Source organism: Podospora bellae-mahoneyi, chromosome 3 (assembly GCF_035222275.1).
Source record: "Podospora bellae-mahoneyi strain CBS 112042 chromosome 3, whole genome shotgun sequence".
Lineage (NCBI taxonomy): Eukaryota > Fungi > Ascomycota > Sordariomycetes > Sordariales > Podosporaceae > Podospora > Podospora bellae-mahoneyi.
The window spans coordinates 1,273,539-1,286,765 of record NC_085882.1 but is presented as its reverse complement, the minus strand read 5'-3'; the positions used below and the strand labels follow the sequence as shown (position 1 = coordinate 1,286,765).

Genomic DNA, 13,227 nt, shown 5'->3' with positions numbered 1-13,227 from the left:
TTTGGACGGGATGTGATAGTTTTAGGGGTAGAGATAGTAATGGATTTGGTGTGCTGTATGTTTTGAGATTGTGTCTACGTGAAGATGGGACAGGTGTGGATTGGTAAGGTGGTTGAGATGATGTGTGAGAAAGGTGAAGGTGGTAGATTATAATATCCTATGCAACCCTTGCTATTTTCCATCCATGAGCATCCAAACAGAAGAAAGTGTCCATCCAAATCGCCCTGCCAAATGGTTGCCCTTTGGTGCATGCCTTTTGAACTGTGCTATAAAATGCTTCCGGACCCAATTCCCATCCAAGCCATACCCAGAAACCCATTATTAAAAAGATGGAATTTTGCAACCAAATCTTCCAAACGAACCTCCCTCCCTCCCCCTCCCCCCAAAAAAAAAACAAAAAAAATCAAAGCATATACCTAAACACCCTCTTCTCCTCTTCCCCTCCTCCCCTTTCCTGGTCACCTCCTCCCCCCCTATCCATCAACATAACCCCCTCCTCCCCACCCCTCTCCCCCTGCTCCTTCTCCCACTTTTGGTTCTCCCTCCGCATGTACACCCTCAACCCCACCGCCAAAACCACCACCATCCCCATCGCTGCTGCACAAACCCCCATCCCAAAGGTGTAATACGGCCCGTCGCGGTCGGGATACAACCTCGTAGCTGCCAACGGGCCAAGCTGTCCAACTACTTGCATGAGCGCGAACCCCACGCTCTTTGCTTTGGGGTCGCCGTGTTGGTTGTTGACGTTCCATGCTATCGACAGGACGACGACGTTGAAGAAGCCCACTGCTGCTGGGAAGACTGCACAGTACCGAACCCAGCTGCCGGGGGGGAGGGAGAGGGATTGGGAGAGGGATAGGAGGAGGTACCCGGCACAGGAGAAACAAGCGTGGAAGACGAGGAAGGGGCCGCGGGTGCGGTAGAGGTCCGATAGGTATGCTGTTATCAGGACTGCGAGGAATGATAAGAGGTAGGGAGGTGCGGAGAGGGCTTGGGAGGAGAGGGGGGTGTGGCCCATTGAGGTTAGGATCGTTGGTAAAAAGGCTGGGAGGGAGGAGTAGGCTAGGTTTGTGAGGAGGACTATCAGGGAGGTTGTCCATGCTATCGGGTCGCGCAGGGCGGTTAGGCTGGAGGAGGTGGAAGGGGGGGATGGGGGAGGGAGGCGGAAACGGGCGATTTTCTTCTGGCGGGGGGTGAGGAAGGGGGCGGTGGAGGGGGTGGAGGGGAGGAGGGAGTAGGCGAGCGGGGCGATGAGGATGCAGGGGAGGCCTTCGAGGAGGAAGAGTAGGCGCCAGGGGGCGAGGGGGATGAGGGAGGAGAGGGAGGTGATCGCGAAGGCGAGGGTGGAGGAGAAGGAGGTTGCTAGGGGGGCGGCTTGGTTGAGTTAGTGTCGCAGACCAACTTGGGGTGAAGATGGGGGGCTTAGTGATTTACCAGAGATGAAAACCGCCGTTCTCAAAGCCAGCTCCTCCCTCTTGAAGAAAAAACTCAAATAAAACGGCACCCCGGTGAAGCCCGCCTCCCCGATCCCGAGCAAGAACCTCAAGACGATGAGCACAGGGTAGCTCGTCGCTATCCCCTGCAGGCAAGCCACCACTCCCCACGAGGCTACCAACACCGAGACGTAGATATGCGCCGGTATTAGTCTCCAAAGAATAGCCATCCACTCAAACAGGAGATACGCCAGATAAAACGACGAGAGGGCATGGGAATAAAACTGCGGGTTTGGCGGGTTAGATTGGAGGTCGCTGTCCATGTTGGCTATTTTTGCGTTGCCGATGTCTGACCTCTTGTCAGTTATGTGTTGTGGACACCAAAAAAAAAAAAAGGGAAACATACTCGACCGATCTAGAAACGCAAGCATGTACAACACCGCCATGAGAACCACCACCTTCTTGTCAAATTTTCTTACTACAGCCCTCTCCTCCTCGGCAGTGAAGCTGAGTTCCTTTCTTGGGTTGGGTTTCCTCTTTACTGTCATGGGTGATTGCTCCTCACCGTCGTCAACATCCTGTCTTCGACTCCGGTTGTATTTCCCCCTACCCCTTTCGAAGGGGTCATCGTCGTCATACTCTTCCTCGCCCCCGCCCTTCTCAAGCGAGTCTGATGATGAAGACTCCCAAGAGGCCGTGCTCGTGCTGGGAGGTGTGATGATCATTTTTCTCTTGTTTTCACCACTGGTTGTGGCTGACGTTGAAGAATTGGAAGAGGTGATGGCCCCATTGTTGTTGGTTGGTTGTTCTTTGTTGCCGCTGTCGAAGGTGTAGTTGCTGAACATAGTCATTCATTCACCTATCCCGCCCAGGTATGGTAAGAGCTGTCAGGGAATCGCGCCAGCGGAGCCTTGCTGAGGGGTGTAAGTGGTCGTCTGCTGTCGCGCTCTCTCAATCCTCACCAGCACGTCGATAGCAGCTCCTTGCAAAAGGTCGAGGATTGAGTGACGATGAACTGATCGATGAGAACGAGGTAACAAGACGTAAATTCAGGCTTCCCCATGGGATCAAAAGGTGATCGTCCCTGCGGCGCACGCATCCTGTCCGCATCGGGACCAGCAGCTCAATCCAGCCAATTAAACTGCTTATCCACCCCTCATTTTACACACCACTGTTCTGGATCATTGCTCCTCCTTTTCAGCCTGCTTGCCTGCTCTCTGCCTCAGCATCTCAGTTTCATCTCAAGCTGGTTGCTTGTAGCACCTCAATTCTCCGGCTTCCAGACTCAAACATGAACGTTGAGATGACAACAGGCATTAGCTCCCCGTAGCACGAACCGTCGCCCAGTCACCGTTTCCATCTGAACACTCCCTTTATCACTCATCTCATCTCATGTCAACAGTCACATTGTCAATTGAAGCAAGCCCAGCAGTTATTCAACCTCAAAATTCTCATCCAGATTTCTAACAACAACACCCCCCTTGTCTGCCTATATACATACATAAGCTCAGTTGTTCAAGTCTCCAAAAGACAACAACGTCTCCACCAACCTATCGGGCGAACCTGCGTTCCCCTTTTGACTGGCTGTAGATAGCATCCTCGTCTCTCAACTCAAGCAGAATAAAAATGTCGTGTCAAAAACCCTCCCGTCACCCAATCCACCACTACCGCTTTTTCACCCCACCCCCCTCTCCCATCCGCATCCCGTCTCCTCCCATCAAAAAGGTATTAATACTAATCAAAACCCCCCCCCACCAAAACAGATCCAACCACAAAAGGCGGGTCAGACTGCCCTTTCCTACTTTTGCAGGAAAACAGTGGCGAGGCGAAAAAAAAGTTCTCAAAATATCACACAAACTTCCAACACCATCTTCTCCTCTTCCCCAAATCCAGTCTTTATACACAAAGAGACAAACAAACAAAAAAACAAGTTAAATACGACCCCGGTAAGATAGATAGCGAGGGGGTTTCCAATTTTTGTTTTTCGCCCGCCAAATCCCGTCCCATATTCTCCACAAAAGAAGAGCGTGTATAAAACAAGAAGGTAGTAAATAAGTTTGTGTAAGGTAAATAACAAAAAAAGTTGTGACAGGTTTAATAAAAAAAATTGGTTGGTTGGTTTGTAACGTTGCGGTTGTTGATTGAGGTTTGATTGGGGTTGACGAACAAGGACGAGAATCTTTTCGCGCGTGAGGTAGGAATGCCCATCTGTTCCGTCTGTTCTATACAAGAGTTGGTATCCCGGTTCGAAGCCTTTCCGTGATAAAAGATGTTGATAGACAAAAAAGAGACTCGATTAAACAACAACAACACGCGCTAAAAACCGCCCGGGGGGTATCGAAGCTGATAGAAAAATTGACAAAGAAAGAAAGAAAAAAAAGATCCGGGATTCTCGCTCTTCAGCTCACCACTCAAACGTCAAAAGATAAGATTCGTCGTCATCGTCGTAGTCGCTTGAGGGAGGGAAGGTGGGTGGATTCGTCTGTTGCTTAGGAACAATAATAATAACAGTAATTTGTATCGGGATCGGAAAAGCAACAACAACAACACACACACCCAGTGGCGGTGCGGTGCGGTGATAGGCTCTTAACATGGCGGTCAGGTCAGGTCGTGAGAAAAAAAAAAGGTTGTTCGTTCTCTCTCTCAGTTCCACCCAAGCGAGTTCTCAGCCGCGACAGGAGCAGAGATGAAACGTCCCGAGTTGCCCGCGCCGCTCCGCCCGCTACCGTGGCTATCCCGACCACCCGGCTGCCCCGTCGACCCGGACCCCGAGCCTCCCGTAACCACAGCACCATACCCGGTAAAGTCCCTGCTCAAGAGAGCCCCACCCATGAGCGCAGGGCTGCCGCCGCGGGGCGTCTCCCGCATGTCGGATGGGTTGCTGATGGAGCTGGCGCGGCGGTGAAGCTGCTTCTTGCGCTTGTACCGACGGGCAATGACAAACATGACAACACCGTACGCGGCCGCCACAGCGACGGCACCGCCGGCAATAGCGGCGGTGGTTCCGCGCTGGGATCCCGTCGGGTTGTTGGTGTCGCCGCCCGTGCCGAAGGGGTCGCCGCCGCTGCCGCCGCCGCCTGGGACGCCACCGCCGGGGACTCCACCGATCCCCTCACCCTCGTAGACGGAGCCGTACTCGATGGGGATGGCTGGGTTGATCTGCATGGTGAGGTTGTAGACGAGGATGTCGGGGTTTCTGTACAGCGGAGCGTTGGGGGAGTTGATGTCGGCAGACAAGGCATCGATCATGGACCTCGGGTACGTGACAATGGCGCAGGCGGTGATGTAGCCCAGCGAGCTCTGGGTGTCCAAAGGCACCAGTCTCTTAACCTGGACCTTTGACATGTCAAACTGTCCAGCCTCGGCCAGCGCTTTGGGGAGATACTTGAAGATCTGCGCCGCAGCCTTGTTCTCGCTGACCAGGAAGGGGTAGTTGTATCCCTCACGGAAGCCAATCTGGATCAAGTCGGTGTCTTGCGGCACCACATCGTTCCCATTTTCGGGCTGAATAGCCTTGGGGAAGGTGGTGGGGATGCCGCTAGCAGTCGTGGGTATGGCGCCTGATGCAGTCGTCGAGGGGGTCGGGGCTACAATAATGGTAGTGGGAAGCCATGGTGCCGACTGGGTGGTGCTTCCAATGACACCGATGCTGGTAACACGCTCACTAGTCGACGGAACCGTGGTAGGGCCGGGTGTTGCAGGTTCGCTAGCAGGCTCGCTGGTAATGGGGATCGAGGTGATGTTGCTGGCGCCCGGGGTGGAGACGATTCCAGTTGGCACAGAGGTGGTATCAATCACAGTTGTTGGCTCGGTGACAGGCTCCGAAGAGCCACCTGTTGGCTCTGTGATCGGGCTTGTGGTGTTGCCGAATCCCGGGGTGCTGATAGAGCCCGGGTCGTCAGTTGGGATAGTCGTGGGCGCAGTAGTGATATCTGACGGTGGTGGATCAGTGATGGGCGGTTCCGTAGTCGTGCTGTTGTCTGTCACGGGGTCCGGGGTGATAACTGGACCATCGCTGGTGGTGACAGAGGAAGGTCCATCCGTCACCGGATCCGTGACGGAAGTAGTAGGATCATCTGTTACTGGGTCGGTAGGGCCGGGATCGAGACCAGTCGTCGTGGTGGGGGGTTCCGGCAAAGTGCTGTTGGTAGTGATGATCGGTTGGTCGACATCGGTGCTGATCGGAGGCTCAGGTAAGGTGCTGGTCGTGATTGGTGGCTCCGGCAAGGTGCTGTTGGTGGTAATAATCGGAAGCTCGGGGTCGGTGCTGGTAGTAACGGGTGGCTCGGGCTCGGTGGTAGTGATTGGAGGCTCTGGTTCGGTGCTGCTGGTGGTCACTGGAGGCTCAGGCTCGGTGCTGGTGGTGACCGGGGGCTCAGGTTCAGTGCTGGTGGTGACCGGGGGCTCGGGTTCAGTGCTGGTGGTGACTGGAGGCTCGGGTTCAGTGCTGCTGGTTGTCACCGGGCGTTCGGGCTCAGAGCTGGTTGTGACCTGAGGCTCCGGTTCGTCAGTAGACGACACGGTGGGCTCGGGATCGACGCTGCTGCTGCTGCTGCTGAAGGGAGCGGTCGGCCCGACGCTGGGAGTAGGAGTAGGCGTAGGGGTCTCCTCGGGCTCCTCGCTGGCGGTCTCCGTCTCTTCGGGGTCAGTCTGTGAGCTTGTCGCGGACGCAGTCGGAGTCACTGTAGGTTCCTCTTCAGTCGGCGTAGAGGTGGTGGTCTCTTCATCCACCGGAGTTGACGACGCAACTGTGGCCGAATCCGTCGCAGACTCAGTCACAGATTCCGACGAAGACTCTGACGCGCTAACAGAGGTGGACGTGCTGCTGGTGACAATACCACTGGGTACAATGACGATAGGCTCCTCCTCCTCCTCCTCCTCCTCCTCCTCTTCATCATCGAGGGGATCTGGGGTCGAAGTTGATGTTGGTGTGATGGTGACAGTGGCGACAGGAACCGAAGTAATCACAACTGTTGTCCTCACGCTCTCTGTCAGAGCGGTTGACCCGCTCAACTCGGGGTCAAGCGTGCTAGATGATGTCGAATTCCCAAACTGCCTCTTCACGTGTCGCGGGAAGTAGATCCTGGGCTTTGTCGCGACTTCGGCAGCTGCCGACGAGGCCGCCACCAAGGCCGCCACCAAAACCGATGCTGTCCTCATTCTCCCACTGTTTTCCAATGCGTGTGTTTCGCGTCTTCGAAGCTGGTTAGATTGAATTGAATCGAATGAGCCTTGAGGCCGACGCCAAAAGTGTGCAAGTGTGAGTTGGTGTATGTGGTTGTGTCTGCCAATTCCCAAACAATGCATTGTCAGCGCCACCCTGGGCCGGTCCCGTACTCGTGTTTTGTGAGGCAACACTCACTTTGTCAGGATGGAATAATGAATGTACTTGACAACAAAGTATCAACGAGTGTGTGTATATGTCTGTGTGTATGTGTGTTCTGAACGTGATGACATTTGGTTAGCAAACCTGGTTTCCTGCTCCCTGATGACTTCAGTTGCATCAAAAGATCCCCACGATCGACCCTGCAGACGGTAGAGATTGCTGTTGTCTTTTTTCCCGTGCTCGTGGTCGCAGCACTGGTCGGCCGGCTTCTTGTACGCCCCTAAACCCCTTATGCAGCCCTCACTCGCTCACTCACTCACTCACTCACAATTTGCTGCGACTCGGTCGTCGAGTGCGATAAAAAGAGTGTCTTGACGAAATATCGTCCAATTGGGTGGTTCTTTGAATTTTTGCTGGTTTTTCTTGGTGCTTCACCTTCGTGGTCTCGAGTAATCGCGTCCACGGGTCATGTCAGAAGGGGCATCTGGAGGGTCGCCGGTGGGATGGGTCTTCTTCGGTGGACAAGTCGACGAGTCGCCCGGAGTTGTCTGGTGGCAACGACGTCGTCTTGGACTTGTTGGTGAAGAGAATCGCCGGGTTGGAGATGTCGACTGGCAGGAAGGGGGGGAGAGAAGGAGAAGGGAAGGGGTAAGAAGAAGGAACGTACGAACGAACGAAAGGCGCAGGATAGCCCCAAAGGAAGCGGAAGAAACAACAAGGGCACAAGGGGCTGGGAAAGGGAAGGGGGGGGAAGCAGACCTCTGGGGCGGAGTGCTGGAGTGCTGTGCTGCAAGCAAGGGTGCAGGTGAGGGTAGCAGTGGGAATATTACACGAACCAGGGCTCCCAGCTTGGCTTGGGGCGCCGTTAGGCTAGAGGGTATCTGTGGACCCCAATGTCTATGCAAAGTGACTTTGAGATTAAACGCCTGAAACGGAGGGGCCCCTCTCGGCGACACCACGAGTTCAAAAAATTAAAAACCAGACCGTGCCCCAGGGGAGGAGCAGGAGGAGGAGCGAACGGTGGACACCTTGCTTTAATCTCTCACTCTCACACCCAGCCCATCTTTTGCTACAACTTAACAGACCACCTTCCTAGATATCGTGATATCTTGAGAAAATAGTGCGGGGTTCTGCGAGACGGGAACGCTGGAGACGCGCGTTGAACCTGCGCTGCCCGCCCGCCCGGTGGTGGATGGAATGGAGCCACCACAGACAGCCATGGAATATCATTGGGAATGGGCTGCAAGAAGGGTGGAAAAGGCTTCGGGTGCCTGGGGAGAAAAGAGGAGAAGCTGTCCAAGATTAACGGACTCCGCCGTTTACTAAAGGGGCAAGCGGCCAGTTATTGGCCCACGGTCGCACGGTGGTGCATGGTCCGGACCTAAAATTGGGGAGACAGTTTCAGGTACCGGATACTTCCATTCTCCACGTGCTGAGCAGCCTCCAGCAGCACATCTACAAGTAGCCTTGACCAGGCAGCTCTAGCTTCAATTAAGGACTGGGCCCACTGCAGCACAAGCGGGCTCTCCTTATTGGACCATCATTCAATACTGTTTCAAAGCTTGCATTTGCGCGCTGTTGTTGTGTGTGTGGGTGGGCAATTCATCATCCAAAAGCCCGTCTGTTTCTCCGTTCCAATTCTTCAACAACCTTCCAGGTCTTTGTCGATGATCATCTCTCCTCTTCAACACGTGGTGACTTTGATCTGATCTGATCCGATCTGCTCTGATTCTCGACCCGTCACAAAGGCCATCCGCCGCCGCCTGTCAACTGTCACAGCCGTTGAAGGAAGCGTTGATCCATCAATCAAATTCAGGCGGACTTGTTGGTGTCACGGCCGGGCACTATAAGTGCTAGCAATCAACACGAGGTATCAGGTGGCAGCAGTCATCAGTTGTATTTTATGGTCCGTTCACAAACTCAGTCGAGTTTGTGCAAAAGAGAACCACCGCTCACGTACACCATGATCTGTCTGGTGTATCACCGACGGCATCTTTCCACTGCTGAAAAACTCTCTCTCATCGGCGAGTTTTCCGTGTTCCCCTCCCGGCAGAAGAACGGCAGAGTGCCAATACAGCGACGATCTTTTTGCCTTGCCTCCCTGGAGAGGTCCTACTATACCTACTTCGATGGACTCGGTGTATATCACACCTGCAACTTGACAACCTTGATCTCCATACTGTAGCCGAATTGATGAATGCCCCCAGTTGATTAGCCGCCACTATATTATCATGCACCCACCCATCCCGCAAAAAGTTTGCCTCTCCCTATGTGCTATCACATCCCGCATTGCCCTACATAAACTCCCCTCCTCCACCCATCCCTCTCTCGCACATATATTGAAACGGGAGACGGGCTAGAACCCGCCCTTTCGGGACGGCAGAATATGATTGATGGCGCGTCCCAGAAGTGAGCTCGTCTTCATTCCTCGGGCGTGAGCTCGCCGCGTTCCGCCTCCGCGCCTTCTAGAAGCTGACTGCCAACTTGTGGCCGCCCGCTGTGCCATGACAAGACAGTAGGGTTAGAAAACGGTGAGAATTTGGATGAGTTGATCAACGACGGCACAGAACGATAGTAGGGCAATCCATTGTTCCCACATGGTTTGGATATCGATAGTTTCCATCGCACTCCTCAAGCCTGGCCATTTCCGGAAGGAAGCACTCTTCAACGAACGATGATGTCTTACCCTCAAAGAGCTCCACGTTTCCCTTTCATACCAGATCGCGTGGCTGTGAATTGTCGGAATGGAAAAGTACGCAATACCTTATCCTGTCGAGAAGAAGGGATGGTGGTGGTGGTGGGGTAGGTAGATCAGCAGTGGCCCAGAATCTTTGATGTCGTGATCTCTCGTGATGTTGTTGATCAGAGAGAGAGAGAGAGCAACGAAGCCACAAGACTTTAAAGTTATAAAAAGCAGTTCTTGGATGCAGGGTCTCTCTCTTCCCCCGCGTGATGGTCATGTTCCATGCTTACACTGCCTGCCTTGGAGATGCGAGGGTGACACCTTCAGGTACGATACACTAACCGCAGCATCCATCACTTCAAAATGAAATAGATGAGATCGTATCTGATGTATGTGTGTGAATTGCGTGCGTAAACTTACTCGTACTGTCAGAGGAAGATAGACAAGCAAATCAAACATTTCCCCCCTCTCTGATACGAACAAGCTGAGCAAACTGCGCAACTTGAAAACCTTTTTTGATGGGCTGAAAATTGAACCTACCTACCTTACCATGCCCGCCTCGGTCTCGGGGGGAGGGAGAGAGATCTCCGTGATACCTTACACCGTTCGCTCCAGCCAATACCCGGTTCCGATCTGTCCCGTTCCTGTTGCTGAGTTTACTCGTGCGCCATGTGTGCCTGATCCTTCCGAGGCGCCTTTGCACAGGTTCACGATAAACGGACCATACTGGGTGAAAGAATGGCACCATAACGGACCGGATCGTGTACTTTACACCGTTCCACGCCTCAGGTCTCCTCAGCTCTCACGCTCTTTCCTGTTGAAGGATACCCAACGCGGAAAAGAGACAAGTCAACGTTCTGTGCCGCAAGTTGAACATCCTCGCCGCACGTCGCGCCAAAAATCGGCTGTGAGCCTCTTCCGCCACAGCACGGGGGGCAGGTGAAGAGGTGAGAAACGAACCAACAACCGCTTGCTTTACCGTGGGTCTGTTAAGCGGCCATGTCAAATCAGGTCGGTGGTTCGGTCTCGGTCTCGTGGCTCCCTTGTCTTGTCTTGCCAATTGCGATTTCTGCGGCTACAAATCCTGTTGGTTGTTAACTGGACTGTTGGCCCAATTTTCCTCTTGTCAAGTCGTGATTGGATAACCTACCGTCCTTGCAGAAAAGTTATGGAAAAAAAAAAAACCAGTGAGAGAGCCAAAGGCTGGTGAGCTGTCCGGGACGAAACTAAAGAACGCGCAGCTTCCAGTCTTGGATATTTACAGTCTTCGCCATCTGGCTGAATGGCAGCCAACACCACCACCAACACGTCTCTTCATTGGGTAATCACTTGTCAATCACCGTTGGCCAAGCCTAATCTCTAAGCGCGCAATGCAGCTCAAACCTTGGATCTGGGAATTGGCGCGAGCACCTACCTAGGGAGGTAAGCAGCCCTACAACACAACGTTGACGGGTGAGATACATAATTCGCCGAAATTGCGGTGCCATTGTTTTTTTGGATTTTTTTTTTGACAGCTGGGTAGGTGAGATTGATAGCTTGAATCCTTTGGTTGAATCGGTTTATATGGGCGGTAAACCCGAGATGAGAGCGTTGCATTTGTCAACAACAACTTCTCTTCTGGTTGAAGGTAGGTGTGGGGATTATGCATACGGTTTACCTTATTTGGGTTTGATTAGCTACTCCGACCAGAGTTATCTTGTTGTTGTTTTCCACACCTTTACTGGACATGTTGTTGGATTGGGAGCTGCTGGTGATGGTGGCCCCTATGTTAGGTCGAGTGAGATATCTTCCATTCAGATTGGCGGCGTGTAGGGAGGTAGGTGAAAAAAAAAAAAGAAGAAAAAAAGAAGAAAAGCGGATATCACCCTGTCAAGATCGGATAACGGATAGATAGGACCCATCCCATCGACAACGACCTGCGACCTGATCTTCCAGTAAAAAGGTAGACATGGATCGGAGTCTCATCCGTGATCCGTCAGGCTGCCACTCGGAAAGTCAGTTGAGCCTCCCCGAGCGGCGCCCGTTGCTGCTCAGCCTCGTCTACGTCCCAGTTTCTTTTCTTAATCGCTCGAGAAGCCCGAACATTGAGGCGAGCTGTTTCATCTCCTTCGTTCAACTTCCCCAGCAGTCTGTTGGGCTCGCTTCAACCATTTACCTACCTGCTCCACATTGATGGCAAGAGGCGCGGTCGTGATCTTGTGATGGTCCAAACAAGACGACCTGCGGCGCTGTGAGGCGGCAAGAACCGAGGACAGTTGGCCATCAGGGGTAAGACCAGCCGGTGAGTTGGCTTTTTGATTTTCAAATATGGGCTGCAATGTGCAATTTCTAGATGAGTAGTGGAAGCCCTCCCTCTTCTCGTTGCCGACCAGTCATAACTGACCTTGACTATTAACAAAAAAACCCACGAACTGTTGTCTGTCGACCTGCCCACTCACCTGCATTGTCTCACAAGTGTGAACTGATCCATCATTCGTCAATCAACCTTGACCGATCGGCAGCGAACGTGAGAGACGTGTCTCGCGCCCCGAATCCTAGGAAACCCCCAGGTCTTTTCGGTCGGTCTAGACTTTCTCGGGATGCCATTGCGGCATCGGCTTGTGGGAGAGAAAGACTGATGGAAAAGAAAAATGTCTGTCACGGAGCAAGTTACCATGTGCGCAGCCGCATCAGGTGTTGAATGCGTGTTTCATATCTCTTTCCAGATGTGTGTGTGTGCGTGTGTGTGTTGATATATCGTCGAGTGTGTTACGACAGGTCTGCAACGTTCCGTCTGTGGTTTGACTGCCTTATCTTCCCACCTGGCGAGGCTATCCTTATTTCCCAGTTCCTCAAGTGGTAGTAGTTGTTCGGTGGTGGGTCATGTCAAGTTGTTGGGTCCTACAGAAGACTCCATCTCCCATCACATCTTCGAACGAGTTGGCGATGGAGAATGGGCCGGCGCCGAAAGGCATCGGGCAGCCTTGGGGTGCATTCGTTGTCACAAGTGTGACGGGATATGCGATGATGATCAGGCCAAACCTGCGCCTGTCCGTGTCCCCGACAGGAAAAAATGGATGAAAAAGAAGCCTCCTGGGGCGAGCAGCCGGAGGTTGAATTCGCGCGCCACCCCTCCCGGTACATCTATCGCCGTAATACGGACCGATCCCATCTCGAGATGTTTACCCACTTGTACAAGATCAAAGCGGCAGAATCTCTCACACAAGGTTCAAGGTTGTGGTCACACGCCGTACTCCACCACTCTAGGGACACCACGTGTTTCCCAGTCCCTTTAGAGCCGGATCTCGATCTTGTCACGAGGGGAATCAAGGGCCTTCGAGCCAATGGAAACCGAGAGAAATGCCCGGGGGAGCTGCCACCAACCGAATTTTTCTCCATCCCGTACGGTTGGAGGCATTGTGTCCAGCAGATCCTTAGATCGATAGATTGGGGCCTCAGAGGAGACCAAGATTCCCATCACGGCATGGGGCTGTCGTCAACAAGGTGAGCTCGGCAGCAAGAGCACCTTTGCTGCAGGTGGTTCGGCTGAAGGGTCGTTCATAAAGCTACCTATCCGTTTGTGGACATCGGCCGGAAGGGTGAGATATAATGGCATGTCTGGAAGGGCGAGAAAAACAGGATGCAGGGTGCCATGGTGAGCCCAAGGGATGTTCGCCCCCCTCTGAACCATGGTCGCCATCGTGCGGTGCTGCGTTCGTACTCATCAGCCGGCGGCAGTCACGTCCAATCTATCTGGCATAACACTCGCTGTTTGGCTGCCAATGTGATAGGCTCGCAGGTGCTGG

At 53.3% G+C, this 13,227-nt stretch overlaps 2 protein-coding genes across 2 annotated transcripts; both read right to left on the bottom strand.

Annotated features, from left to right (window-relative positions):
• Positions 1–123: 123 nt before the first annotated feature.
• On the bottom strand, positions 124–2,709 carry QC761_303720 (uncharacterized protein). Its single transcript, XM_062877517.1, has 3 exons — positions 1,840–2,709; positions 1,435–1,782; positions 124–1,374 (listed from the first exon to the last, which is right to left on the bottom strand). The coding sequence occupies exons 1-3, from the start codon at positions 2,282–2,284 to the stop codon at positions 404–406; spliced, it is 1,764 nt and encodes a 587-aa protein (XP_062733295.1). The 5' UTR covers positions 2,285–2,709; the 3' UTR covers positions 124–403.
• A 1,367-nt stretch (positions 2,710–4,076) lies between these two features.
• MSB2 (multicopy suppressor of a budding defect) lies at positions 4,077–6,593 on the bottom strand (the record flags this gene model as incomplete). The annotated part of the gene is made up of 1 exon (XM_062877516.1): positions 4,077–6,593. The coding sequence occupies one exon, from the start codon at positions 6,591–6,593 to the stop codon at positions 4,077–4,079; it is 2,517 nt and encodes an 838-aa protein (XP_062733294.1).
• Positions 6,594–13,227: the final 6,634 nt, after the last annotated feature.